Genomic DNA, 27,767 nt, shown 5'->3' on the forward strand with positions numbered 1-27,767 from the left:
AGCTGTGACTAGACTCTACAACTGTTAAATGTAACCCCTATCCACTGAATCATTCAGACTTCATGCCTTGAAGTGGGAATGCAAACATTTCTAAACATTTCCAATAGCAGCTTAAGGTTGCACAGCTCCCATTTTTACGTGGCCTTGCCATTGGTTATCACAGTCACCCCTATATAATAAGTCTTTATAATTTATCTTCCCTTCATAAGCAGGCTTCTTTTCAAAGAACTAGCGCTGCAAAACTTGTTACAATAGGAGAGTTTGCTTATGTAACACTATACAGAGGTGAAGTAAGAGTCCTCCTTTTTCCCATAATAAAGAATTTGCTCTCTCTCTCTCTCTCTCTCTCTCTCTCTCTCTCTCTCTCTCTATCTATCTATCTATCACTATGTCTATATGTCTCTGCGTCTCTCTCTCCTTATTTCTCCAGGAGACACAGGGAAAAACTCCGAGCCCACTTCTCAGAGAGCCGCAGCCTGAGGGACTGCAGTATCAACGCCTCTGGCCTCATGTCCAAATCCACTCAAAGGTCTCAGTACAGCCTCCAGCTCCAAAAGGTAACTCCTACTGATTTATTTCCAGTCATACCCTTAATCATCTGTCCGCCGGCTGAAACCAAATTGTTCACATTGAAATTTGACATGAATGAAGAGAGAGAAATGTTATTGAAAGGCAATGGATTAGATTTTGTAATGTACTTGTCATGCTCACAGTGACAGATTCTGGTAACACACAATAGATGGAAATCCAGAAGCAGGCAGGCAAAACACAGCACCAGTTCTGTACAGCAGACAGATTGTTTAAGATGGCGCTGTACTACAAGCTGCCTGTTGCTGGAAGTGTTTGTTTGTCTGTGTGCTTGCAGAATATCTCAAAAAGTTAAATGGATTTGCGCAAAACTTTGTGGAAATAAAAGGTTTGCAGAAATAAATCAACCACACAAACATAACTGTGAAATGTTTGAATTTATTAAAGAAAAAAATACCTTAAATTAAAAGCATGGAAAGTAAGAACTGACAAAAGTTTAAGTTGGTCAACTATGTGATGTGGAAATGGCATATCTTGACAATTGTAATTGGAAGATATACGAGAGAGAGAGTATATGGACTCGCATGCACTTTCTGCTATATCTTTTTTTAACCTCTTTTTATCTGGATCATCATTTGCTGTGCTGTTTCTCTGATTGCCATGAGACCACTGCCTTTGATGCTGATGTTTCCCAACAGCTGAAAAGGGCACTGCATGCAACCTTGTGCACTTGGTCATTGCAAGATTACCTAGCACACCACCCCAGTGCCTTCAAGCCACTCTGGTGATTTCAGCCAATCTCTTCAACCAAGACTAACATCATTCAATATGTAATGCGAAACAAAGACGACTGGAGTATTTCTATGCAATTCAAGCGTAAAGGTTACTCACAGTTCCACTGATATCAGTACTCCCTCCCCAGCAGATCAGAGCAAAATTTGATATATCACCCAGGTACAGGTCTAATTGTCTAGCAATAACCCACAATGTTAACACCACTGCTGACAATATATTGACAGAAATGTATGGAGGTCTCTGCATGCACTGAGCCCCTGCATCTGGCTGCAAAATGCTCTCAGGGAAGGGATCAGCGAGGAAGTCAAGTGTGTTCAGTGGGAGCCAGTGAGGAAAATAAAGGAAGGTCAGAACATGTAGAGAGAGGGGAAGGAAGAAAAGCTGCAGCAGAAAAGTGTGAAGGACGCAAAGAGTGGGATGAGGGGGATCACGGGTTATAAGCAGCCAGGGGGCACATGTACCAAGGGGACCAAGGAGAGATCAACAAGCTAAACCTGTTTTTCAACAGATTTGACATGGAGACATCAGTCTAGCTATTTCTAACCTCTCTGGCTGGCAGGCCTGGGGTGACCCTACTTGCTGTGGCCCATCCACTCCTTCAGCATGCCAACAGCTAGGGAGTGAAGGCGTAGAGGTGGCACAGTTATACAGGTTTTTGGATTCTCCTATCAAGGACAAATTGGACCGGCAACAGAGATGCACTCCTCAAGAGCAGATAGAATAGACTGTTCTTGAAGAATGCAACATTCCACTCAGCATCCTCAACCAATCTGTAGAGGTCAGCATACTGTTCTAGCTTGTTGTTTGCTGTGGAGGCAACAGTGAGGCGGGGGATGCCAGTGGGCTCAATAAACTAGAGAAAAAAATAGCTCTGTCATAGGGTTGAGCCTGAAAGCCCTCAAGGCAAAGGATGACAGAGTGGCAGAGGGGAGAATGAGCTCAAGACTGAACTCCATTTTAGACAGTGCCTTCCTCTGTCTGTATGATGAGCTGATGCAGCTACCGAATGTTTTTGGCCTCCCTAGAAATATTTCAACTCTCTGGACCAAGGCATTACTACAGGCCGGAGCATTTCCCCTAAAGGTGTACCGAGCTGCACTGCAAGTGCTTATTCATTCTGACATCATTGCTACACAATGCTTTCTGCCACAATGCCCCCAGTCTCAGCCAAGTAGGAGGGTGCTGGAGCCTCTCTGTACTCCACTGGGCACCTGCACTCTGTCTGCACTACAGTAGTCTGTACTTTGCAGCTTTGCACTATTGTTTCTCTATAGTCTAGACGCCACCATACATCTGCTCTTCTATCTGCACAATCTGATCTGCATGTTTGCACAATACCTCCATATATTTCTGTACACATCTTCAGTCTGTCAGTTTGACCCGTTAATATCTGTGATCTGTGAATACCTTACATAGCTCATTTGCACATGTTGATACATTTCTGTGTATATGTTCACTCCATCTGTAAAGCTCATTAAGTGAATCGCTAAAGACGATTTTGGTTTGGAAAGTACACTGGTGATTTAATCTCTAATTGGAGTGATCGTGTGAAAAGATTCATAAATGCTTTGGCAGAAAACTGAGAGCCATTGGTAAGGGTAATGTTTTTGAGTGAATTTTCCTGCAGAGTCAAGTTAGGTTGTTTTATTGGCACTGATTAGCCTAGAGAGAAATATGCAGTTTTGGCTGCTGAAAATGTGTGTGTGCGTGCATGTGCATGTGCATGTGTGCATGCATGTGCATGAGCATGAGCATGCGTGCGTGCGTGCGTGCGTGCGTGCGTGCGTGCGTGCGTGCGTGCGTGCGTGCGTGCGTGCGTGCGTGCGTGCGTGTGTGTGTGTGTGTTCATAACTGAGAAAGATATAATTCCATGTAAGCCAGAAACCTTCCTGTCTAGCCGAATGGCATTTATACTCGAGTTTTCTGGTAATATATGGTGCAACCAAATGTGTTAAATGGAGTGATAATTTGTTCATTAGCAAAATTATCAAGAATGCCATGATATGCATTGCATGTTGCCTCTGCAACAGCAGTAGCAATGAGGCAAAAGGTGCTATAGGTATCATCACAACTAGGCCACCACATGGACAAACCAATTCAACTTAAAACCCGATAGCTTCAGCCTAACTGACATCAGCAGTTACAAAATTTACATTGCACACACTGCACAGATCAGAACTTGATAATCCAAAGAGGACTGAAGCTATTCTGAAGGCAAATGTGTGCCCTAGTGCCTGTTAAGTAATATGCTGTTATTATTGATATTGTTTTTCTGTTATTTGCTCAGTCCCCATGTTTTCTATTTCATCTCCTCTTGAAATAAATCCAGTTTCCATTCTTTTTATCCAAGACTTTTCACAAGTGGCATGAAACGAGACAACAAGGAATTAGGAGAGAACAAGTGCAATGGGTTACGTGATGCAGGTCTGCCATTGTCTACAACAAGCTGTTTATTTTATCCCTTGACATAGATATCATCCTCCAGGTTTCTTAGAGAAAGTTTTCCACGGCTATTGTTCCAGAAAGTGAGGCGTTCTCCCCCCGCAGGGTATATGAGAGGGTGGCCAAAATGATCCTATTTTCCTGCACGACTAGTGAACAGCAGTAACAGCTCCCTCTGGGAGTCAAGGGTGTAGGAAAGAGAAAGAGGCTTATCAGGCATGAGAAGCCTGAACCAGCTCTAAGTCACATCCAATTGCTTTAATGATGTACAATCAGCCAGAGAGAAAGGGCAGCACAGGAGCTACTGTAACTGGAATAACAGCATTATCTTGTGACTTAATATTTCACGGGAGGTTTTAGGGGCATTCGTGGTCGCTTTGCCCTGTATGCCAAAGCTCTGTCTGGGCCCTGTTGTAAGATAATGGTGTTAATTTTGATAAGGAAGAAGGGAAAGAATCAAGTGAGGAAAATTCTTTAGGAAACCATTAATGTAATCTTGTGTGGGATTAATTCTTGAGTGCAGCTAGAGTGCTGCGAAGGCCAGCAGGGAGTTTATTCACAAAGCGTTCCCTCCTAATCTGCAGTTTTAAATATAAAGCGTAATTAAAGACACTCTGCATGAGTAAGGGGCTCTGTATATCACTGAGAGAACATCTCCTACATAACCGGGGAGAGCTGCTGTTAAGCATATATCCTCACTATTATATGTGACACAGTGCAGGAAGTTTGTTTTTCCTTTGTTCACTTACAAAATTATAGCACAGAGGTTTTGGATCCCTTTGTTTTTGACTTTGGCCAGAGTGGACAGAGGAACTGAGTAATTTGTCCACACTGAATTTGTATACTGAAAGCCCTTCATGTGACTGAGTTAAATATTTAAATGCAACAAATTACTCATGTAATCATGCAATTCTTGGCCATTTTTTGCTGCCTTCACAATGAAGTGAGGGACAAAAAAGTGAGATCTCTATGGATGTCTTGTATAATATCACTCATATCATTGTTCTTGGGAAGCTCAGCTTAGACTAAGGAAGCTTAATTAGTTTCTCTTTTGCATAGTGTGAGCGTTGTAATAACGATACTGACTACGTGAGGTTAACTATGATATCACTGTGCACTGCTTTGTCATTCTGCAGCCATTTACTTGTGTTTTTTTTTTTTTTTTTTTTTTTTTTTTTTTAATGCCACTCATGCACTACTCTTTTCCTCTTTTGCAGAGCTGCAGTTCTCATGGATCCTCTATTAAGGGTGGCAGTATGGCACCAGGCACAGCAACAGTAGCTCCTCCTATTCTCAGCAGAGCACTGTCTAAAGGGAAACGCTTCAGGTGAACATGTGACATCCTCTTATTTCCAGCTCTATTTTTACGTGTATGTGTGTGTGTGTGTGTGTTTTCCAGCCTAGATCCAGAGAGAAGAGACAGTCAAGTAAGAAATGTAATCATTCTGCAATATGGTGGAATATGTACATAGACCTCAAAATAAACAGGTTTTTTTTTTTTTTTTTTTTTTTTTTTTTTTAGAATGGAGGTAAAAGATTTATGATGATTGTAATTGGTAGTAGAGGTGTTAATATATGCAGGAGCCACTTCCTACACTATGAGCCTATATGTGTGTGTGTGTGTGTGTGTGTGTGTGTGTGTGTGTGTGTTTTCAGCCAGAATCAGCAGTTTTACATGAGAACTGTTGGTTTGCCTAGTTTGCTGATACGGTGTGAAAATCTGTCTGCCTCAAAATGTCTCCAGATAGATGGCATGTCCAGTAAACTGAGCAAAATACTTTAAATGTACTCTCAAAGGGGTGATGAAATGGCTTAGAGAATGGTAGGGCACCGAGAATACAGTTTATGAGTGATCCTTTGTAGAGAAGGGAGTTTTTGATGATCATTCAGATTCCTTTACAGTTTGATTGACTTTGTTGTTGTATTTTGCTGAGGAGGTACAAGGTTAATGCATGAGATTAATTATCTGTTTAACATCATTGTAGTTGATGGCAGTTGACAAAAATATTGTATTTGTCATTTTTGTATAGATTCTTTCTCCATTGTATCATTATTACTCAAATGAAAGGAAAGGCAATACGATTATCAAATATACAGTGCAAGGCAACTTCTAAAGGGTAGCTCTCTTTAAGGGTCAGTCAGAGCTTTGATGTTAGAAGTTGGTATGTGACCAAATGCCGCCGTTTACTGTAAAAGCCTTATCAGGACAAGGAGTTGTGGATGTTTTATTCCACCCCACCAGTACACCCAACCAGAATAAATAACTTCATGAAATTCAATGAGGCAAAACATAGCCCTAACTATGTTGTTTTTGGAACCCAAATCATTTCATTTGTTTTGATCGTATTTGTGCAGGAATATATTAACAATTAATGTTGAAACATAAATACAGACAGGCGCATATTGTACAGGGGCTCAGCACAGCATTCAGCGCAGGGGAACAGTGCAAGATATAAAGAAGACTGTGCGGAAGACCCCGCGTAAATGCATTCCACATTATGTAACTACGTGCATGAAAATAGCATGGTTTACAGTGTGATCACAGCTGTAGAGGGGGGTGGGGAGAGTCCAGCAGTGCATTTGGACCAATGTTACATCAGATTGTTAAAATAATTAGGATGAAAATCACAAGATAAGTTCACAGAATTATGGAGCATGGACATAATTCCTGAGGTTAAAGTGACACAAAGCACAAAGATTTGCATGAGCATTTTATTGTAGTGCATGATTGTGCAAACACTGCATGGTACTGATAAACAGGATGTAATTAACAGTCACAGCAGTGGGATTAGGTTCCGTTCTATAGGGGGAGTTAAGAGGGAATTCAGAGTTTGTGTGGCTATGCAGGGACGGGGACTCTTTGGATGTCTGGTTGAGTACAGTGACAACTTAAGTGAGAAAGCTGTTGAGATGGCAGATGGTCTTGGCCTAATGGACCTGTAGTGTCTCGCAGAGGAAAGTTTTTCGAAAGGTTGTTGCCTGGGGCTGCTGGGCTGGTAGCAACACTTCCTGGCCTTTTCTTCACCGTAATGTCATGCAGCTTCTTCACGGAGGGCAACAGACAGCCAACCATCCGCTCGGTTTGAGAACCAGACTGGGATGGATGATCTTGGGATGCTTTCAGTCACTGGCCAGGGGAATTGGACCATGATATTGTGAGCTATTAGGAAGAAGTGTCTTATAAAAAAAAAATCAGTAAGGTCTCAAAATGTTACCTCTGCATCATGCGCTTCAACAATTGGGTATGGGTATGTGCAGACTGGTTTGTTTGCTTTAATGCATATTCTGTATGCTCAAACTCCTAACAGCACAGACATTTATAGACTTATCAAATATATCATGGACAGAAACATCAAGTCAAAGAAAATGGAAAGTGGACAGTCCAAAATGAAAAAAACAAACAAACAAAAAAAATTCTCTTGATAAATTTACATTCTAAGTACTCGCACTTTGTCTTTACATTGCATAGTGCTTGTTACACATGTATAGCAGTGGGAAGAAATGAATAAACAAGTCATACTGAATAAATCATTTTTGAGTTTGATATGTATCAAGTGAGCCACAGTTACTCATTTCTGCCTGTTCCTCATCAAGCCACGCGGCTCATATTTATTACACCAGCGAAAGATGATAGCACAAAGCCACTTTCCAAGTAATTGTGCTGCCAATAATAATACCTACAGTCAATCATCATTTTTAGTTTACTCAGGATGTTAACGTCAAGCCAGTACATCTGTGTCAGAAAATAATGCAGAGATCATGTAGTGAACAGGAATATGCACGTGAAATTGCTACTATCCAATAAGAGTTGGTCACATACTGACTAACGGTACTCTTACTGAACATGAAAAGTGTTGTGCAACAGAGGGTACCTACTTCAAATCTGAAAACAGTGTGTTTATAATGAACTGTAGTGATGCACTCACTCAGGTCTGTCTTTGTCGACAAAATTATATTTTTTTGAGTGCAAACTGTTCAGGCCCTTGTGACTTATGAATGTACAGGTTAAAGGTCCAACGATGTTCCATAGCAATTCAACAAACTTGAACCATGTCAACTTGTCATCGACAAAACATTTAAAAGCCTTTATTTAATGGCTATTTAAGGGCCAGCATGTCTTTCAATGACATGCTGGCCCTGATGAAGGCCAACAAGCTGTTTAATGAAGGCTTGTTGAATTTTTGTCTAAGAGGGGTTGCCTTTGTTCAAATCTGTCAAATTGCTGTGAATGTCTCACCTCCCAAGTGAAAAGCAGCTTCTTTACTTGTTTTAAAGCCAGCTGTGGCATTTTTCTAACTGTATGTCTTTTAAAGGTGAGGTTCTGTTTTTTTGGTCTCGTTTTCATCGATCTTCATAAAAAAAAAAAAGACAACATGCAAACGTCTGAAGTCGGCAGAGCTCACAGTAATTCATCAAATGATTTTAGCCATGTCGACATTTTGCAACATCAAGCAATGCAGTTACCTAATGAAAACTATGAAACATATTTTTCTGAAAATTAAATTTGAATTTCAAGTTTAACTATGAATATTAATAACTTAGTGACAGTTTTCACAGATCTCTCATAAACTACTGAGTATTTGGAGATAAATATATTGTTATTTTTTGTTTGTTTGTTTGTTTTTTGTGTTTTTTTTAATAGCCGGACATCACTGCAATACTGTGGCATTTTGTGATAAAGCACATAATATGCCATAAGCTTTAAGTGAGATTTTATAAGCTTTAAGAAGATAGAAGCTATTGAAGCAGCTGATGAACCACAGGATCTGGAATCATATTTAGATAAAGTGATAATTATATAGGGGTGCACGTCATTGTCACAAATGCACTGGGTCTATACAAAATGTCCATGTATTTTTGCACAATATTCTCATCTCCAGGCTTATGGAGGCATTGAGTTGTTTGTCTATTTAATATTCATTAGATCTGCTCACATTAAGTTCATTTGGCTGAGACCCATCTACAGATTGACATCTGTGAGTAGTCTGTGTGTATCATAGTGCCGCACAAATGTGCTTTACTGAGATTTACATTTCACAACACTGCTTTACTGCAGAGCGAGAGCAACAACTTGCTTTGAAGTAGAATTACTTTGTGCCCACAACATAACATATGAAAACACAATGACAGGATAAGACAGGAGGCACCGTGTTTTTGATGACAGTTGTGCTTCATCATTAGCATTTGCAGGATTTTAGGAAATTATGTTATTGTTGTTATTATTAGAAGTAGTAGGAGGAGGAGGAGGAGGAGGAGTACTGCATTAGTATTATCATTATTAGATTCTCAGGTTAAGGTAACCCAGTGAAATGCATATCCACAGTCTGCACAGTTTTTAGAAGCTGCATTATCATTGTAACACAGTTTTCCAATCCATATCACATTGTGTGGCAGAAAGGTATTTTCCTGCCTCCAAATAAATCTTACATTGCACTGTTCAAAAAAAAAAAAAAAAAAAAAAGCACAGACTCAGGACTAAATTTTGCAGCCCTAGACTCCTCCAGGTAACACAAAGGGGTGAAAAAAAGTTTAATAAGATGGATTTAGATGTAACAGCAAAAGCACCCAGTGCTCTATTAGCATGCATCCCTGTTTTTCTGACAGCAAAGTGTCTTTAAGATCAGAGCTCAGTATTATTTCTGTCATCAACACCAAAGAGGACTGGGCCATATGGAAAGCTGTAATCAGTATTTTAGTTAAGAACTATTTCTTAAGCGCAAAATACAAGCTGACTTCTGGACCAATGGTAGCATCTGGTGCTATATCTGAAGTATCTGAAACTTGAGTTTATTGTCAGAGCTATCTGCATACAGGAAAATTACTATTCATTTCACATATACCTGGATACCCCAGCCCAGTGCTTTGACTACAAGGGCAAGGTCATTTATGCACAGAGAAACAGAAAGGGGAATAAGATGCCCTTTTTCATTTCAAAATCAACTGGAAACATATATAGCAAAGGATGAGATACTGTAGAGTTGAGACAGTGAATTGGAGAGAACATTTTAGGTTATGAAGTTATTAGTTTATTGACGAAATCTTCTGTAAACTTACTGGAATGTTCCCAATTTGCTTGCAGGAGTAGCTCCCTTTCACTGAGTCCTGCCCAGCAGCGGAGAGAGACTAATTGCTTCAGGACCCCACCTATTTCCAGAGGGAAACACAATCTCATTGATGGATCAAGAGTCGCTGGCCATGTCTACAAGCACTTGCAAGAAGTTGAGGCGACAGATTTGGAGTCCATAAGAAGGTAAGACTTCTTCCTTTTTTTAATATGTGATATTTTTTTGATCCCTGAAGAGGAAAATCGTGCCTCCCTCTACAGTTAGGGTAAACAGCAGGATCAGCTGTGCAAAACAAAACCTGGAGTGGGTAGGAAAAGAGCATCTTGCTGTGGGACACTTGAACAAGGCTCACTTGTACTTCTGATCAACATGTTAGTCACTGATCATTAATTTAGCTCATGAATATAACAGTATAACAATCCTTTGCATAAGAAAATGAATCCTCAAAGGGACATAACAAAAATTTATGACACAAAATTTTGCACTACAGAAGTTCGACATGCATTGTGGAACTGAAGATAAGATGTGCACTTTCAGCTGCAGTCTAATATCTTAGAAGTGAAATTCAGATTGTTGATTTTTCTCTTGCATTGTTTGAAGAGCAGGGAGCACAGTGCTGTCAAGGTTTCCCTTGGGTCAGCACACGAGCTGAAGTCAGTGTTGTGTAGACATAGCAGGCAACAAGATGGACTCAGACAGAGCTGAAATTTGAAATCTGTTGTGCATTTTCACCATGTGCAACACCATGGCCAAAACACAGAAAAACTCCAGTTGCAAAGTAGAAATTGCCAAAAGGCCAAACAAGTCTGATATTTTTTTTTACAGCTCTACTTTCACAGTCCGTTGCAGCCAACAGCAAAAGAGTTAACAGGATGCCTTAGCACTTTAGTTGTGAATATGGTTTACAAGCTCTTAAAAATGTCTGGATGACTTTTCTGCTGAGAAATTACCCTGGTAGCACAGATGTATACTTAATTGGTTTTATTTAGCTCTTCTGACTTAATTTGGAATAAAGCTGATCTTAAATTATATTTGAATTTGTATTAAACGGTCTTGCGTTTTAAACTGAACTTGCAGAAACCCATCATCAGTCTGATTCACTTTTGTTTTCACACAGATGAAAAAAAAAATTCTTCAGATTTTGCCAAAAATACTGTGACCATATCAAATTGTGTTTTGAAACAAACTGTTGGCTGAATGTGTCACTGTATCCCTAAATCCTAGAAAACTCAAACTAATGCACAGCTCTATCTTACCTCGCAGAATCCCTCGACAAGGAGGTTGTTTAGACTTTCGAAGTGTTTTGAAAACAGGGGTTAAGATGGAGTGGCAGTGCCATAATTGTTAGAGAAATTAGTTTATGAAAAGTTCTCAGTTCAAATCCTGTGAGCTCACTTATGAAATCTGGCTTGAGCAACACACTTGATCCCAATGGCTCTAATAATGCTGCAAAATATGGTTGTACTGAAGGGTCCTCAGTTGTCTATGTATGCGTGTAATCCTCCCTCCCACTGCAACTACTCCACCGGTCCACTGCTGTAAATGAAAATGTGTTTTTATCTGCATGTTTTTATCAAGGTGAAAATAATAGAAAAATATGGAAATTCAGGGCCAAAGCTAATTAAAAGATGAAACATGAATTCCAAAATGTCCTGAATTGTTTTATTTGTGTAAAAGCAAGTAAAAGCAAAGCTATGTAAAAGCGACATGGTACACTTACCAAAGAAATAATTCTGTTTTAGTTTAGTCATTAACGTGTTGACTACAGAGCAGTGTCGTGGTACTGAAACCTTTCAGAATGAGACTACATATTGAAATAATTAATTTCAGGCATTTTAACATCTTGAATTCTCCCCATGCTCATCTTGGTGCAAGTCAGGACAGTGAAACTGTCCTATTTTCATGGCCATCATAACTAAAGTAGAGCTACTGGCCCTGTTTCAGGAGGCATTAAAAGCAGGGAGGACTGTTGGCAGAGCCACCTCTCACCAGTTGGCTATCTGCATGCTTAAAATAACTTCCGCAACATAAAACTACATTCTAATGATCTTCCCTGGCATGTGTTCAAAAATGTAGTCCAATATGAAATCCTCCCTGACACATTATCAAAGAGGAACGTCCGTCAAATGTCCTCAAGGAGGGAGGAGTACACATGTGTGGACAGAGTTGAGCATCGCTTCATCAGCTTGTCAGTGCAGCTGAAGCGTTTCTTTTGCCTCAACTGGAAAAGATGCACAGCATATAAATAAGATCTATTGATTACTGCATAACTCCAAGGAAAAGTAAAGCTGGAAAATCTTTATCTCACATTCTCATTGTCATAATGTTTGTTGATGTGATTGTGTTTTTTATGTAGAATGATGCGCCTTGTCAGATAGTACCAGCCGCACTTCCACTTAAACAAGTAACAGTGAAAACATATTTCAAATGTGCCAAAGAATTATGATATGAGGTTTTATTTACAGATGCAGCATAGTGAATCTTAAAGCCTAAGTAAAGCACTCCAATTTAGCATATGACTCAGGAACAGTCTAATTTGCTGTCAGAGTGTGCAGCTTGAGTGACGGCGCTGTTATCAAATATGTCTGTCATTAAGGCAGTAGTGTCCCTCGTGCATTTCATACACTTTAAAGTCTCCAGCAATGTTCCTATTAGCATGCCAACCTGATTGAGCATTACAGTGACTTGTAAGATATACTGCAAGCTGCCAAACTCTTTATGTGACCTATTTCCATAATTTACATTTTTAAACAGCTCCGTGGAGCTCAGCAGTTCTTTCAAATGGTTGTGCACAGAGATCCTCCAGGAGCATAACAATCTCTCTTTCACACACTCACACACACACGCGCACACACACACACACAAACACAGACAGAGAGGGAGACAGAGAGAGAGAGAGAGAGAGAGAGAGAGAGAGAGAGAGACAAACAAACAAACAAACAAACAAACATGCAAGGAAACTAATGAGAATTCTTTTTTAAAAACACAAAGGCAAAATCTGTGGCTATGGGCAATTAAATCTAACAGCTTCTTCAACTATTCAGGAGGAGAGTGGCGATGAGAGGCGCTTCTCATTTTTGCGAGGATAAGATTGCATTTGTGTAGTTAAACAAGTCACATCTTATTAGCTATTGATAATTCCTTTGCAGATTCATCAGTCGAGTGTGGCTTGCGCTGGCCTTCAGGAGGTTGAAATGACCTATTTCTAGACTTAACAGCCATACAACACCAGCAATACAGCCCCCTCCTCCTCCAGCCCCCACCTCTCCCTTGTTGCCATGGAGACACCCTCTAGTCTCTAGAAATGAGAAACGGGAGGCGAATAAGAGTGCGAGAGAAAAGAGGAGAGAAAGTGAGGGAAGGAGAGAGACGGTACATGTACAAAGAGGATGAGAGTGCAGCAAAGGTGGAGAGAGAGAGAGACGGAGAGAGAGGTGAGGTTGAAAAGTATTAAAAAAAATTAAGAGTGTGAGTTAAGACGAGAGAAGAGCAAACAAGAGAACACCGTTCCATGTTTTCAATTTTATGACAGCAGATTCCCACGGTGTATTGTCAGTTTTATTATCCACTGTCAAAAACATATATTTACCCATCGCAGATGAGGAAAGAATTAAAGGCACGTTTGCCATGGCAGATATTTTTAGATATGTTTTGATCTGCCAGATTTACCTCCAGCATGCATTCCCCTTCTAATACCGAGGGAGGAGTAGGAACGTAATTCAATTATTTAAACTTGGTTATGCTACAAACAGTCTCTGAAGGTCTGACAATAACATTGACTGTCTCCTTAGGCATGCTGGGGTGATTCTGAATGTGAGTTTATTCCTCAGCAATAATATTAAGTCTTGTGCACATTCTCTGCATCTATAAACTTACCCAGTTGACCCTGGATAACTTTCCCAGCTCTGATCTGCAGTATGTGATGTGTTTTTAAGGTTGTTAGCGCTTTGAGATATTATTGCAATACTCACCAATACCACGTGCCACCTCTCACATCATACGGGTTTCAAACTGTCAACTTGTCATCAGACAAGGTGTGTTCTGTTCAAAGGTATACAAAGGAAACTAGTTTCAAAGACCTAAATTCAGACACACATCCATGTAAACCATTCTGGTGAAGCATTTATTCAGTAGTATTTCCATACCCACACAGGCAAGGGTCAGGAATCCAGCAGCTTTGATGCTAAAGCCTTAAATCTCCGATAAGGCAGTCATGAGAGAAGGGATTTTTTTTTTCAGTTAAACATTCATGCAGCTAAAATACAGGCTGCTCATGCTGAGGATTATGGATAATTACACAAAGATTATGTACAGTAACTAAAAAATAATCAAAATTTTGCTGTTAACAGATTACGTTTTGTGGGATTGGTGTGGGCCTACGTGGGGATAGAGAAGGAGATGGATTGGTAAAAGAACCATTTCAAGGGAATGAAAGCTTTATCACCATATTCAATTTTACTCTCACTCTTATTCCTCTCAGACAATAAGAAAACATGCAATAAGTGCCTTGGATGAAAGGTCAACATTTCTAAGACTTGGTCTCTCCATTCTCACCCTGTCATTTCTATTCTTTCTACTCCCTAAAGGTGCGACTCTGCCAGTGGAAGAGTTGGTGCCCTACTCAGCAGGACTTCGCTCTCTCACTTTGCAGCCAGAAAGGGATGGACTGAAGTCCCCTGCACACGCCTGGACAAGGGTACAACCTTCCTTCCACCCTCTCTACGCACTCGTTCGGTACCCATCATCCCTTCTCTCCAAGCGTGTGACCTACAAGGGGATCATGTGGACATGACCGACCAGAAACAAGAGGGACTCCTCAAGTGGCACCCCATGCTGGCTAGAAAGACCACAGTGCCCATTAGCAGTCCTCCTTCGCCCCCCTGTGAGACTGTTGTGTTGGCGAATGGCACTGTTCCTAGCAATGCCAGGCCTCCTGCCACTACCAATGCTACACTGGGGTCAGGGAAGAATCCCAGCGCGACGCAAACACCCTGCTCCATTGAAATTACAGTGGAACTGGCGCAGGGGTTAAAACCTGAAAGCCTTTCGAGTCCCATGACAGTATCCAGGTCACACAGCGAGCTCCTCTGTGGTGGCCCAAACGCTCTTACGGCTGTGACTGTGCTGGAGTCAGAAGTGAAAACTGTCCAATATTCCCCGAGACTTATCCACACAGATAATGGGGCCAGGGGTTTGAAGGCAGGCCAAAGAGAAACCCAGGGTCAATGCCAAGGTCAAACATCCTTTGTGTATGGAGGCACAGGCCGCTCCAAGGGACCCAGCACCAGAGGAACTGGGAACGCTTGTGCCAAACCCTCTGCAAGCTGATTGGATTATGTCCGTAAAGCTTCAAAGACATTGTTTCCAATAACTGCATACCTTTGTTCGTGGCACAGGATGGATAGCAGGTGGGACCATCTGTGTGACCATACGGACCAATCACAGATGGGCATCGTTTTTTGAAGGAACATGAACAGATTGAACTGCAGCGGGGAAAAAAATATTGATACAACTAAAGACATCAAATTATAAAGAAAAGAGACAAACACAAACACACATTGTGAATAAATGTGATTCAACAAGGAAAACAAAACGAAGAGATTTGAGTGGGAGCCTGATTTAAAAAGTGTATTGAAAAAAAAAAAAATTAATGCCACTATTTAAATGGAGCTTCTACTTAGAAACCAAAATAGTGTGTCATCTCTATGTTGTTTCTCTATTGTAAAGAAATGAAATTATATATGTCATATAATATATGTCATATAGACGTATATATATTTGACATACAATTGTGACAAAATAAAGAGTAAGATTACAGTGTTTAGGGTTTATTATTTTGTTTTATTTTAATCAAACTTCGATTCCCTTCATTATCCCAGTCTTACAGCAAAGCTACACAGTTGCCATAAGGTGTCAGCCATGAAGTGAGCGCTCCCTTTAAAGCCAGCTGATGCTGCTACACTGGCTGCACTGTGCTGTGCTGCGGTGCGTTCAATAGCAGCAACTGAAGAGTGTCCAGCATCAATATGCACCTAATTCCCTGTGGCTGAGGTGGTGTTTGTTCCATTTTGTGAATGGAAAAAAATGGATGAGTCTACAGCAGTGCACTTGTTCTGGCATAGTATGAAATTATTTAACGAATAGCTTACGTGTAAATCCTAAGACATATTTAAATTCAAATAGACTAGTTTTTCATGATTTGGATAATACAAAACAAGTTGGACATCCACCCATGTAATAGCCAAGTGCAATGTATGTCAAGTATTTTCAATTTCATGGTAATATCCTTTGGCCCAGATTATGATGTTTTACATAGACTGTATTAAAACAATATTACTGAGGCATTTGGGAATAGTCAGTGAAATTAGTGCAAAATGGATAATACGAGAGTGCCTGAATTGGCTGCTCTGTGGTGTAGCAGGTACATCATCTGAGCAATGTGACACTAATGGCAAGAAAACACACTGCTTCTGGTGCAGCTTCTCTGTAAAAACGCCTATCTTGGATAGTAACAGATGTCCATGCTTGAAATGTGAGTGTATGTTTTAGATTTTAAAGGCAGAACCATGCAAGATAGTCAATACAAACATAAAAGAATCACATACTGCCCATACATCTCCGCTTTGAGTCCCAATATATTATTTTGCAAAATTTGCTTAGGAGAGAACAAATATTGTCAGAGTTATGGTCTGTGTCTCCATAGAAACAGAGACCTGTGGATGTGATTGTGCCTTTTTTGCATGTGATACAAGTCCCAGGTGGATTTTATCATTCACTTGTTTATCTACTCCCATCCCCCTAAAAAGCAGCCATACTAATTAAGTACAGCTCATTATTTTTGCTTCAGCTATTTACAAGCTACTGAAAGAACAGGGTTTTATTTAAGGTAGCTGAGCTTCAGGTGTGTGTCGTGTCTGTGTGCATGTGGGCATGTATTCCCCACGTTGAAGGGGCGTTCAGTCTGTTTACACAATCACTCGTGGGAGCCTCTTATGGAGGCAAAATCCTGGTCCCCACAAAAGCAAATGATTTTTGGGTCACTGGTTAAGGTTTTGGTTAAGGTGAGGACTGTGTGGTTGAGGTTATAGTTGGTAATGATTTATGGTTATGATTAGAGTAAGGCTGCCAAGAATTAATTAGATATGGGTTAGATATGATTACAGACAGAAAAACACAGTTACTCCCCACAGATGAGCTTTCCTCAGTCATTCTTAAAAAAAACTTTCTTATTCAGTTCTGCACACAAACCAAACCTGTGTTTGTGAAGAAAAGGGGGTTTCACACATTATGATCAGGTGTTTGTGTAGTATGCTCTATATGCCATAATTGGTTTTATATGCACAGACCAAAAATACAAGATCCCCAGCTTCTTTCTTCACCACTCATTTACACTAAACACAATATATTTTAAAGTTGTCTAATACCATTTCCTGCCTCATTGACAACTGGTAACTGCAAGGTTCTACAGGACTCACACATGGGTGTTGGTAAGATTTCTTCATCACTCAGCTGCAGAATAAAAATAGCTTGAATATATAAGAAGAGTTTTATTATAATTAAAATGAATTTCATTGATTCCCATGGAGAAACTAGGCCAAGGAAGCAGCAGCAAAGAATAGATAAAATTACCATAAGTAAAAAAATATTGAAGAGCATGCTAATGGATTTATTGTTGGCCAGACAGAATTTACCTTACCAGAGGCAGATTTAAACTTTCTGAAATGTTTGCTGTTTGCAGTTGTCAGAAATATCTTCAATTAAACTTAGGACCATGTTGTCACATAGTTCATACAAAAATAATTTAAAGTCACTGTGTAAACAGTTCAATTTTATGACAGTGGTGACATTTGACAGTATTTGTGTTGATGGTTTGTAATGAGTTAACTGGAATTGATTCCAACAATGAAATGTATTTCTCCAAATAGTTTGTTGTCTATGTTTATACATATATTTCACCTAGGATGGCGAAGTCATGATGTAATTGTCCTCCATTCATTCTCTATAGCATTTTCCTAATCTTAGCTCTAATTTATGCCTAACCTTAATCTTTACCTAAGCCTAATCCTAACTTTAACCAATAAGTCAAAATGACCACTCAAATGACTTTGCCATCCTTGAAAAAAAAAAAAAAAAAAAAAAAAAGGCATACAGTATGCAATTTATGGCTACATCCAACAGGCCACCATAGATGTGGATATGGATTCCATCTTTTGACATTTGGGCCGGTCATAATTTGGCCTTATTAACAGAGATATTCAAATTTATTGAAATATTGAGATGTTTGCAGGGGTAATGATTTTCCACCCAAGGGTGGTTACAAATACAGATGTGAATGTGAAACCGAATATTACACATCCCTGCTTAGCACAGTAATGGACTCAGACTTGCAACCGGAAAGATGAGAGGAAACAAAGCCATGGGATGATCAAGCTGGCAGAGAGGCACTCGTACCCCAGCGTGAGGCTAATGTGAGGCCACATTGATTTGAAAAGTAAAGGATCAATCTTTGATCACATTTTGCACTGACCACTGGAAACATCTTTTGAAGCACCAGTCAAAACAGCTTCACTCTCTGTAAGCTGCTGCCTCTAAGTCACTTGTTACTGACCTGGTTCCACCTTTTGAGGAAACTGTGCCAAGAAACCAGATAAGATACAACTGAAGGGATGCTGGCTTGGTGAACTGTAGCTGCTGCAACTGTAATTTGTAGAGAAATTAAAGGAGATCTCTGACTGACTTGGACCAAGGCCTGGTCAATGAAATAGAAAGCTTTGCTTCAGCACACTCAAATGTGTTTCAAATGGTTTAGGACTCGTGGAGAATTTTCTAACAGATAATATGTTTTCAATAAATAAATAAATAAATAAATGGGATATGTATATCAACAGCTACGAGACATCTAGGCCCCACTAGCTGAAAACATTGCATTATTCAAAAATACCGAGTTCATGGATAATATGACAGGATGTTCACTTCAGTAGGTTGCTGCACTGCTGAAAAACAAGAACATCACTGAAGAGGATTAGAAAAGTGAGATGTTCCCATTACCTGAAATGAGCCAGGCTTGTTGGAGGTGAGCCTCATGGCCCTACAAGTTAAATTAATCCCCAGTGGTGCTGAGCCCTTTATGTTTCAGAGGATGTGCCTGGTGTCTCACACACACTGGTCTCCATAGCTCAGCGTGAGTGCAATATTAATATGTGAGGGTATAGCAAGGTTCCCCTCCGACTGGTATAGTGGCAGATACTTTGAGGTTATGAGGAAATCAGCCCTCCACACCATAATGCAGCACAGAGATATGCTCTGTACTCTGCATGAGAGCAGAGTGAAGGAGTGCAGCTCAGGGATGTGTATCTTGGACAACAGTTTCTTTGAAAACTTTTTTTTTTTTTTTTTTTTTAAATTGTTGTTGTTTGTTTGTTTTTATCTGTGTAGCATCTTTATGTCAAGTATGGCAGGGCCCTGAGTTCTTTTAACAGGATGGGGATCTATCAAGAATTAGTAACCATAGCAAACCTCAAACTTTTTCAGTAATGAGTATTACCCCTTTAAACTTTGTATACTCTCAATCTTACATATATACAATATACAAGCTGAAAATCGAATTTAGCACATATTTTTGTGTCTCCTTTTTCTTTTCAAATACTCAAAAAGAATGACAATATTTCGGTATTCAACAGGAATTTACCTATTCACTTAATTGTATTTACCGACCGTCCCTTTTAAAACCTCAGTGTCATGGTTTTTGTAAAGCAAGCACATCACGACACAATATTAAAGAAAACAAAATGTTGCATGCCGGATGCAATGCATGGAGTGAAGAGAAAAGAGTGGCACCTCATCACAGTTGGGAGTTGCTTGGAGGTGCTATCTGGTTACCTTCAACAGCATCACCAAGTCGAAAAATACATTCCAACACAGGACAGTAGCCTGATGCAAAGCTGTAGCCTATTGGCTAAAGGCGCTAAAGTCAATCTATGCTCCCTGAGCTAATAAGCCAAGCTGAGCAAAGATAATTCACACACAAACACACCTGATAATCAGCTTTCTAACTTCAAGTGTAAATGAACAGCTTTTTAGACATTAGACAGTGGAAGTAATTAAGTTTGTTGATTTGTTTTATGTTTCATACCAATCAAAAAAAAAAAAAAAACTCAAAATAGAAGTGTGTATCTACTTCATGAGATGCGCTGCCCAGTGTGAGAGAAGTAAGGAAATTCTCATTTGTCATTGCTCATCTAGCAGGAGGCTACAGTAAGGCCCTGCTCTGGTCTAGCCAGTCTGTCCAGACAACTGCTTTTCCCTTTCCTGGCTGATTTCATACAATCTCAGGAGGTCTGTTCTCTATTGATTGCTCACTTGTGCTGGAACTTCAACACGCTGTAACATGATATTCTGGGCCTGTGGCTGAACTTACCCAAATTCACCACCAGGTAATCTTTTTGACATTGTGTCACATGAGGAATGCAAAATCCCCTTGGATTTGGATTCTATCTTAACAATATATTGCAGTTATATGTAAAACAGGAAGACCAAGCTAAATGAAAATGAAATTTACATTTACACTCATTTTCTTTATATTTTTACTAGTTTTCGAAATTGTTCTTCCAAAAGTATAGTAAACTGCATACCCTTTCACAAAATGTACATGTCCTTATATACCCCTGACCCCTACAGCAAAAATGTGCACCATAATTGGGTTCTCCCACATTTCGCTCGCCTTTCTCCCATAGGATTGCAGGTATCAGCCGGAATAATGCACAACATCTTTCACCCAAGGGGAAAAGATGGAGGTAACCGCTACTTCCACATAATGAGGATCAAGCGCCTCGCAAGGAATCCAGTCACCAGGGCTCTACCTAGTATAACAATATTGGCATCCTCTGTTGGTACAGCGCCTGAATATGTGCATTCGATTCACAGGTCAACCCTGACATCAAGGACAGTATGGATCAATACACAATAAATCCTTACCTGTCCAGCAAGATGGAACCAGTGCATCACTTAAGGTAGTAGTAGTAAGTGTTAAACTCACAAGCAAAACATTTTGTATCATTTGCGATGTATGTATACAAAACAAATCCTCCTCACTACACAAGACTATCAAAGGATATGAATCTCCTTTTCTTGATTTTCAATGGGGTGATGCTGATGATGTCATCCCTATGACTGAGAGCTATTAAATGCTATCAGGGCTCATTTAAGAACATAGACAAGGTGCAACCTTAATTCTATCTGGGAATTAGTGAAATCCCCTTTGAGTGTATAGTGTCCTATCTGTAGATGAAAAAAAAATGTTATGCGGATCACAGGTTGATTAATTGTTTTGATCCCTGCCATGGTGAGTCTTTACAACAGGGGGTAAACATATTGTGAGATTAAAGCGTAACCATACTCTTAAGTGCTAGACTGTTACATTTGAGCTCACATTGCTATTAAAGGGGAGCAATGTGATAAATGTTAGTTTTAGCACAATGAGAAGTGTAACTGTGCCCGGGCATCTCTCTCTAGCTTGTCTTTAAACCAGTGAAGCAGCATATTAAATTTGCATTGCTAGATTGTTTCTTGTCATGAGTTTTATTTAGTCCTTAAATTTTTATATTCCCAAATACAAGGGGTGATTTAAGGTAAATTCAGCTGAAGGCCTCCTCTATATGGGTCTGCATTAATGTACCCTAGGCTTGATGGTGGCCAGTGAGATCCAGACTTGTGTGAAAAGTATAAGCATCATTTCTGTGATGCAATAAAATCCTTCTACAGCCCAAGAAAAACCTTGCTCGCACAGCTGATGTCATATGATGGTTTAACCTTGATCAAGGATCAAAGAGTCACTGTCCAGAAGTGGGCTGAGATGGAAACTCCTCAGCTGTCCAATAAATCAAGATCTGGCTCTCCCAACAGCATAGACTCAGGTGCTTTCTGCAGTCAATATGGTGGAGAACAATAAAGGGCTTTGCACACCAAGTCCATAATCTTCATACGTAATTTTTTAATCATTTCTGTGTATAATCAATAAAAATTGTTATACACAGAAACCTTGCACACAGAGTCCGGTGCATTTTATTATTCTATTCTTTGCCAAAATTAGCAATATGAGACAAAAAGAAAACATTGGTTCTATCCAATTCTGAGAGGATGTCAAGAGCAGCAAGGATGTTAATTGGTAATCCAAATTGTGCCACTGGAAATGTGCGTTCTAGGTGATCACCATAGAAATTGAATGGGTTAATTTCAGTTTCTATGGTCATCACCTTTTCAGCTGGATGTGCAGATACTCAGGGCACAGGCTCAGTTTTCTGTAGAGCTAATAGTATCCATGATAGGTCCAGTTGTGCATAATGGCTGAGCTGCCAAATGTGCCTAGTTTGTGCATGCATGGTTTACACCCTCTTAAGAGTCCATTAAATTAATCCATCAATTCATTAAGCTTGTTGTGAAAAAAAAAATTCAGAAAATTGAACCTGTTCCGAAAACTTTGATGACAGATGAATGTGTTGGAGTTGGTGTGTAAACATGACTGACACAGACCATATTTATTTTTAAAACAGTGGCAATTTTGGATGAAAAATACAAACATGAAGTGCAAAGGCCTTAAGACCCCCCCCCAATCCTAACACCATCCTCACAGAAATCCTGAGGAAGCATGACTCTGTCTACACCAGAGCTCTTCCATGACATGTAAGAACACAAAATGTCACTCAGAGATGCTAACACTGTGGCCACATCAACAGTAAAAGGCAACAAATCCAGTTGCAGCAACAGCAGGTGGATGTTGCTCCTGAATGTTGCTCCTCCTGTTGACTACTAGAAAAGTATTAACCAAGGTGATGCTACGTGAACAGGCTTTTACATAACCTGTTCCTGGAGTCACAGTATGGTTTCACAGCTTAACAACTTGAACAGCACCAGTGGCATTCACTGACTTGTTGAAAGCTTTTTACACAGTCAATCAAAAGCTCCTGTGGGACAGCCTCCTTACATTTTGCTGTCCACAGATGTCCGTCTGCATTATACGGCAGTTCCATGAAGGCATGATGGCATGATGACTGCAGGCAGTCCTGAGTCTGAGTCTGCTTTACAAGGAGATGGAAAGCAATAGCAGAGTGACTATGAATTTTGAACTAGATGGTAACCGCTGGATGTTAATAAATCAAGATCTGTGCACATCTTCAAACTGCAGTATGCAGACGACTGTGCCCTTGTTGCCACAAAATCACAGTTACGAAAAGCCTTGCAAATGGTCTTCAGCAGCAGCTACAGCTTACACCAGGGGTGGGCAACCATGTGCCATGGAGAGCCGAGAGGCTGCAGGTTTTCTTTCCAACCAAAACCTCCACCAGGTGATTTCACTGATTACCTCACCTTCAAGCAGAGAGCAGAGACTAATCAGTGAAATCAGGTGGTGGAGTTTTTGGTTGGAAAGAAAACCTGCAGCCTCTTGGCTCTCCATGGCACATGATTGCCCACCCCTGGCTTACACCATGAGGGGACTGTCACCATCTTAAAGAGTGAGATTAATGAACATCTTTTCATCTTCTACTCCTACTTTCACCACAGAGAACAAACTTCTATCAACTGTATCCTCCTTTAAATATCCAGGGGGCATCATCTCCACCACTGCAGTATCAATGAAGAGATCCAGGATTGGATGTTCCTTCTTCCACAGACTAAAGAAGAAATTCTTCCAAAACAAAAATCTTGGCTTACACACCAAGATTTCAGTCTACCAGGCAGAAATACTAGCATAAATCAGCTGCAAAAGTAAGGAGGCTGCAATAGCAAAACAGTAGTTATGCTGGGTTGGTGACACCACATGTCCACCTGAAGACAGTGTTCCCTGTCAGGTCCTATAGAGACAGCTACATATGGCGCTGTACTCTGCTGGGAGGCAGAGAGGGTGATACAAAGACCAGTTCAACTGAGCTATTGAGAATTGCCGAGTCCTACACTTGAACTAGGAACAGGCTGCTTAGATCAGTCTGGAAACAGCTCTGCCATTAAGGGTTTCACCATTATGAGATGGAAAGGACCAAGGCTCAACAAAGGAGGAGAAACATGGGTATAGCTTCTCTACTAAGCATCGAATCATCATTCCCTATCTACAAGAAAATATGTGGTTTCCACATATAGCGGGCCTTCCTGATCTTCTGGGACTCCCAATTCAGCCTGCAAGACAGATTGTGGTCTTGACCTCAGACTCTGTTTTGGTCTCTGCTTATGCTTACAATCAGGACATCCCCTGTGCACAGGCTGTCAAAAGAAAACACTTTCACTCTGTGTTCTGTTGTAATGATATTCTGAGCTGAGTTCAAATACTCAAAGGGAAAAAAGAAGAAAAGTTTCTGCAGAATACTGGAAGATTTTGTTCGCAATTAATTGTGAACAAAATCTTCCACTCAATTAAAGAATTCAAATATATAATTATTTATTATTTATCATAGTCTGGAGCAGTCCAAGTATTTGGGGACTCCAAATTCCAAAATAAAAACCATAGCATTCAGTTTTTGCTAAATTTGAAGTTAACAGTACAGAGTATGTGATGTAAATGTCCCGTGTGCTAAACCTGGTGCATTCTGACTGTAACAGCAGCTTCTTACTAACTGATCTCTCTCTCTCTCTCTCTCTCTCTCTCTCTCTCTCTCTCTCTCTCTCTCTCTCTCTCTCTCTCTCTCAAACCTGAATTATTGACATAGAACAGAAACTATATCCTATTTCAAGATATTATGAAAAAATACATACAAACCTCCCCATCAGTGAAATGTTTTTCACCTGACTATTATTTCTGAAAAATGTTGCCATAGCCTCCCCCAGTAAACTAAAATAACAAAGCTGTATAGGCATACGTCAAGTTGTCATGTGTGTGTGAAAGAAATGAAATGTGGTTGCCTATTTTAGGCTTCACACATAGAGCTAAGTTGCTTGTTTGTGTCTCTTTAGACGGCCTTGCTTGTTTCCCTCCAGAGATCTGGCAGCCATGCTCCCATCACAGATGTTTGATTGAAAAAACACCCATGAAACCTCCAGAGGACTTAACAATTGGTTCTAACATGTCAGAATAACTACGCTCCACAACTGATCAGCACAATATGTACCTGGAGCACCATGACATTTCACCTACACCTCAGCTTATACTTTGCCCACAACATCTCACCCAGTAATTCCAACTTCCCTCTTAACAACAACACAGGATAACAGATGGCTGGTGTGAAACAGCAGGGCAGATTCTTGTCAACATGTGGGCTTGAAAGTAGGTCCTCCAGTTGAAGGACAGTCTCTGTAATCATAACACCACCCTGCTGCCCCAGTTACCCACTTCTGCTACCATATTGTATCTATACCATCATATAATACATATACACACATTTTACATTTTGGATTTCCAGACCCAAAGTTGTAATATTTGTATTGTGTGTTGTATAATAAGACATGATTTGCATTACAATATTATAGACAGATAGAGTGTTGGGGATTAACTTGTTACATGTAAATAAATTACAAAATACATGTAATTGTAATCCGTTACAGTTTCTTAAAAAAATGTAATTAAATAACAGACACAAATAAAAAGGTTGGTGATTACATAGAGGTTATATCCAAATATATATATATTTTTTGGTAAAAATTTGTCCATTGGAACGAATTTGAGAACATCATCATCAAGGGTAGGATGGCTTCCAAGGAGCTGTCTCACCCGTCTACAATAGGCTCCATTCATTTGCCAGTATGTGCTCAAAATTGAGCATTGTTTTGATAGGTTATCATGTTGGAATCTCCCAATCAAATCAATGCATATCGCTCTGAGCAACCAGCCGACTACGTCAAGGAGCTATAGCCATGTCATCAGACAAAACCACTTTTTACTGCTGGAAACTCAATAATGCTTTCCTTCTCAAATAGGAAAACGGTCAAACATTACCGTAGATTACTGGTACCAGCCTTTTTAAAAACAGCTATATCTATATAGATATAGATAAATATGTGTATACAAGACATGAAGTCCCATCTAGTGCAATGAATGCAACCTCCTCTGCAACACTTGCACATTTAGCTGGAACAGTTGCTAAATCATCAGTCAGAGAAATCCTTCCTGAGGCAGCCAAACGTTCTCTAGGAGCTTAAGATCCATGCAGTATTTTACAGTCTAAAGGCATGTTTACAGTTGTGCTGTCCCCCCTGTGATGCTGTTGTCATCACAACTACATAGCCAGCCAAAAGCAGTGTCAGGATGTATAGATTTCAAGCTCCAAAAATGAAGAGGCAGAGAAACTGAAAAGACTATAGAAAATGTGTCCAGACACATGACGTGCTCAGTAGTAAATTCTGAAAAGGGATAGGGAGTCACACCACATTTGTTGTATACCATAATGCAACACTCTTAATGAACTTTGTATTTATTTCTATATGGCGTTTATAATTCACATTATAAAAATTGTAACCTTTTGTGATGCAAATTCTCCCACAACCCTGTGATGAATTCTTGGAAGTTTGTGTTGCTTTGTTTAAAATATGTCCCCAAGGTATATTGTTACTCCACTGCGCTACAGTTCAATTTCCCTACAATATTTTTTTGAAGAGGAAATATCTTGAATGGTCTTAAAGCATGGACACAAGCACACTGCACAAAAGTGTTCTACTAGCTTTTGCAGAACAGGGCATCTGCATGTGTTACTCTCCTGGGTGTATTACTGCGTGCACAATAAGTTGTGTAGACCATTAGAATTTATAACATTTACAATGCCTTGGAGGTTTACATGCATTAATGGGTAGCACATTTCTGAGGTAGTTAAAAGGCACTGACTGTGACATGCTCATTTACTAACCTAGTTATTTGGTTGTGCCACTGTTAAGTCTATCCATGCAGTTGCATTCATTACATTGATATGGGTTGTGTACTTGGGCACAACTGCTCTTTGTTTGACAGTTTTGTTATTGGTCATTGTGCAGTTCAGCTGTTAATTGATTTACAGCTTTATTACTGAACCAGCTTACTGTGTGGCAGTAGTGATGATCTCACTCTGTTAAGAGCATGGCCAAGCTATGTGTGCCAGAGGATTATTTATGGTTGAATAAGGGGAATTTGCGCACACGTTCCCAATTGCTGTATAATTTGCTCTGCTCAGTCATGAATAGGCGATTCCTTTATGCTATTCTTTTAAACCCCTGCTGCAGTGAATCATTTTGCATTTGCTTTTCTCTGTGATGATCACACCTCTTGACCCATGCCCAAATGGGACTGTCTTTCTGTGCTGTATATTCATTGGGTTTTCACTAAAACACACAAAATATTCATCATGACCCACACCCCAGGGTGAGGGCCATTCCATACATCCTAACCTATATGTATTATCCTATTGTTCAGATAGGCCACTTGTACCTGGCAGTTCCATTATTCTATACTATGTTGTTTGAACTGCACAGTCAGGCAATTGAGGTGACATTCGCACAGATGTGTGAGGAACAGGCACCATCAACTAAGGGCAAACTGGATGGAAGCACATACTGCACTCCTGGACTGTGATGTCCATGTACTGATTTCAGATGCAATATCTAGCACATAAGTAGCTCTGAATCAGTTGACTGCAAATGTCAAACTAAGTTTTGAGCATGCAGTTTCATCAAGGACAGTCCATTTGAGTGGGAAAATGTGGTTGAACTGCCATGATAATACCCTTGTTTACACCAGAAAATGCATTCCGAGTGATGTGACTTTATTAAGGTGTTGTTTTTTTTTTTCCTAGCAAGGCTTAGGTCTACTGAAAGCTTCAGAGGGCAAGGAAAATGCAAATAAATACAAAGCCAGCGTGAGTCATCACATTCATCCCGTGGTAAAACATTTCAGCACTGAAAGACGTGCAGTCTTACAGGTTGGCAATGCCTCCATCCGCAGGGCATAAGTGGTGAGTGAACTGTGTGTTTGATAGATATTTTTTAAAAAAA

At 40.0% G+C, this 27,767-nt stretch overlaps 1 protein-coding gene across 1 annotated transcript in view; it reads left to right on the forward strand.

Annotated features, from left to right (window-relative positions):
• nrg3b (neuregulin 3b) overlaps positions 1–15,514 on the forward strand; it is a 197,534-nt gene extending 182,020 nt beyond the window's left edge. Inside the window, exons 6-9 of the mRNA XM_030078026.1 lie at positions 431–557; positions 4,983–5,092; positions 9,845–10,015; positions 14,417–15,514. Of these exons, the coding sequence (XP_029933886.1) occupies positions 431–557; positions 4,983–5,092; positions 9,845–10,015; positions 14,417–15,158 (1,150 nt within the window). The 3' untranslated portion in view covers positions 15,159–15,514. The remainder of the gene's footprint in view (positions 1–430; positions 558–4,982; positions 5,093–9,844; positions 10,016–14,416) is intronic.
• Positions 15,515–27,767: the final 12,253 nt, after the last annotated feature.

The sequence above is a fragment of the Myripristis murdjan genome, chromosome 19 (assembly GCF_902150065.1).
Source record: "Myripristis murdjan chromosome 19, fMyrMur1.1, whole genome shotgun sequence".
NCBI classification, from domain to species: Eukaryota; Metazoa; Chordata; class Actinopteri; order Holocentriformes; family Holocentridae; genus Myripristis; species Myripristis murdjan.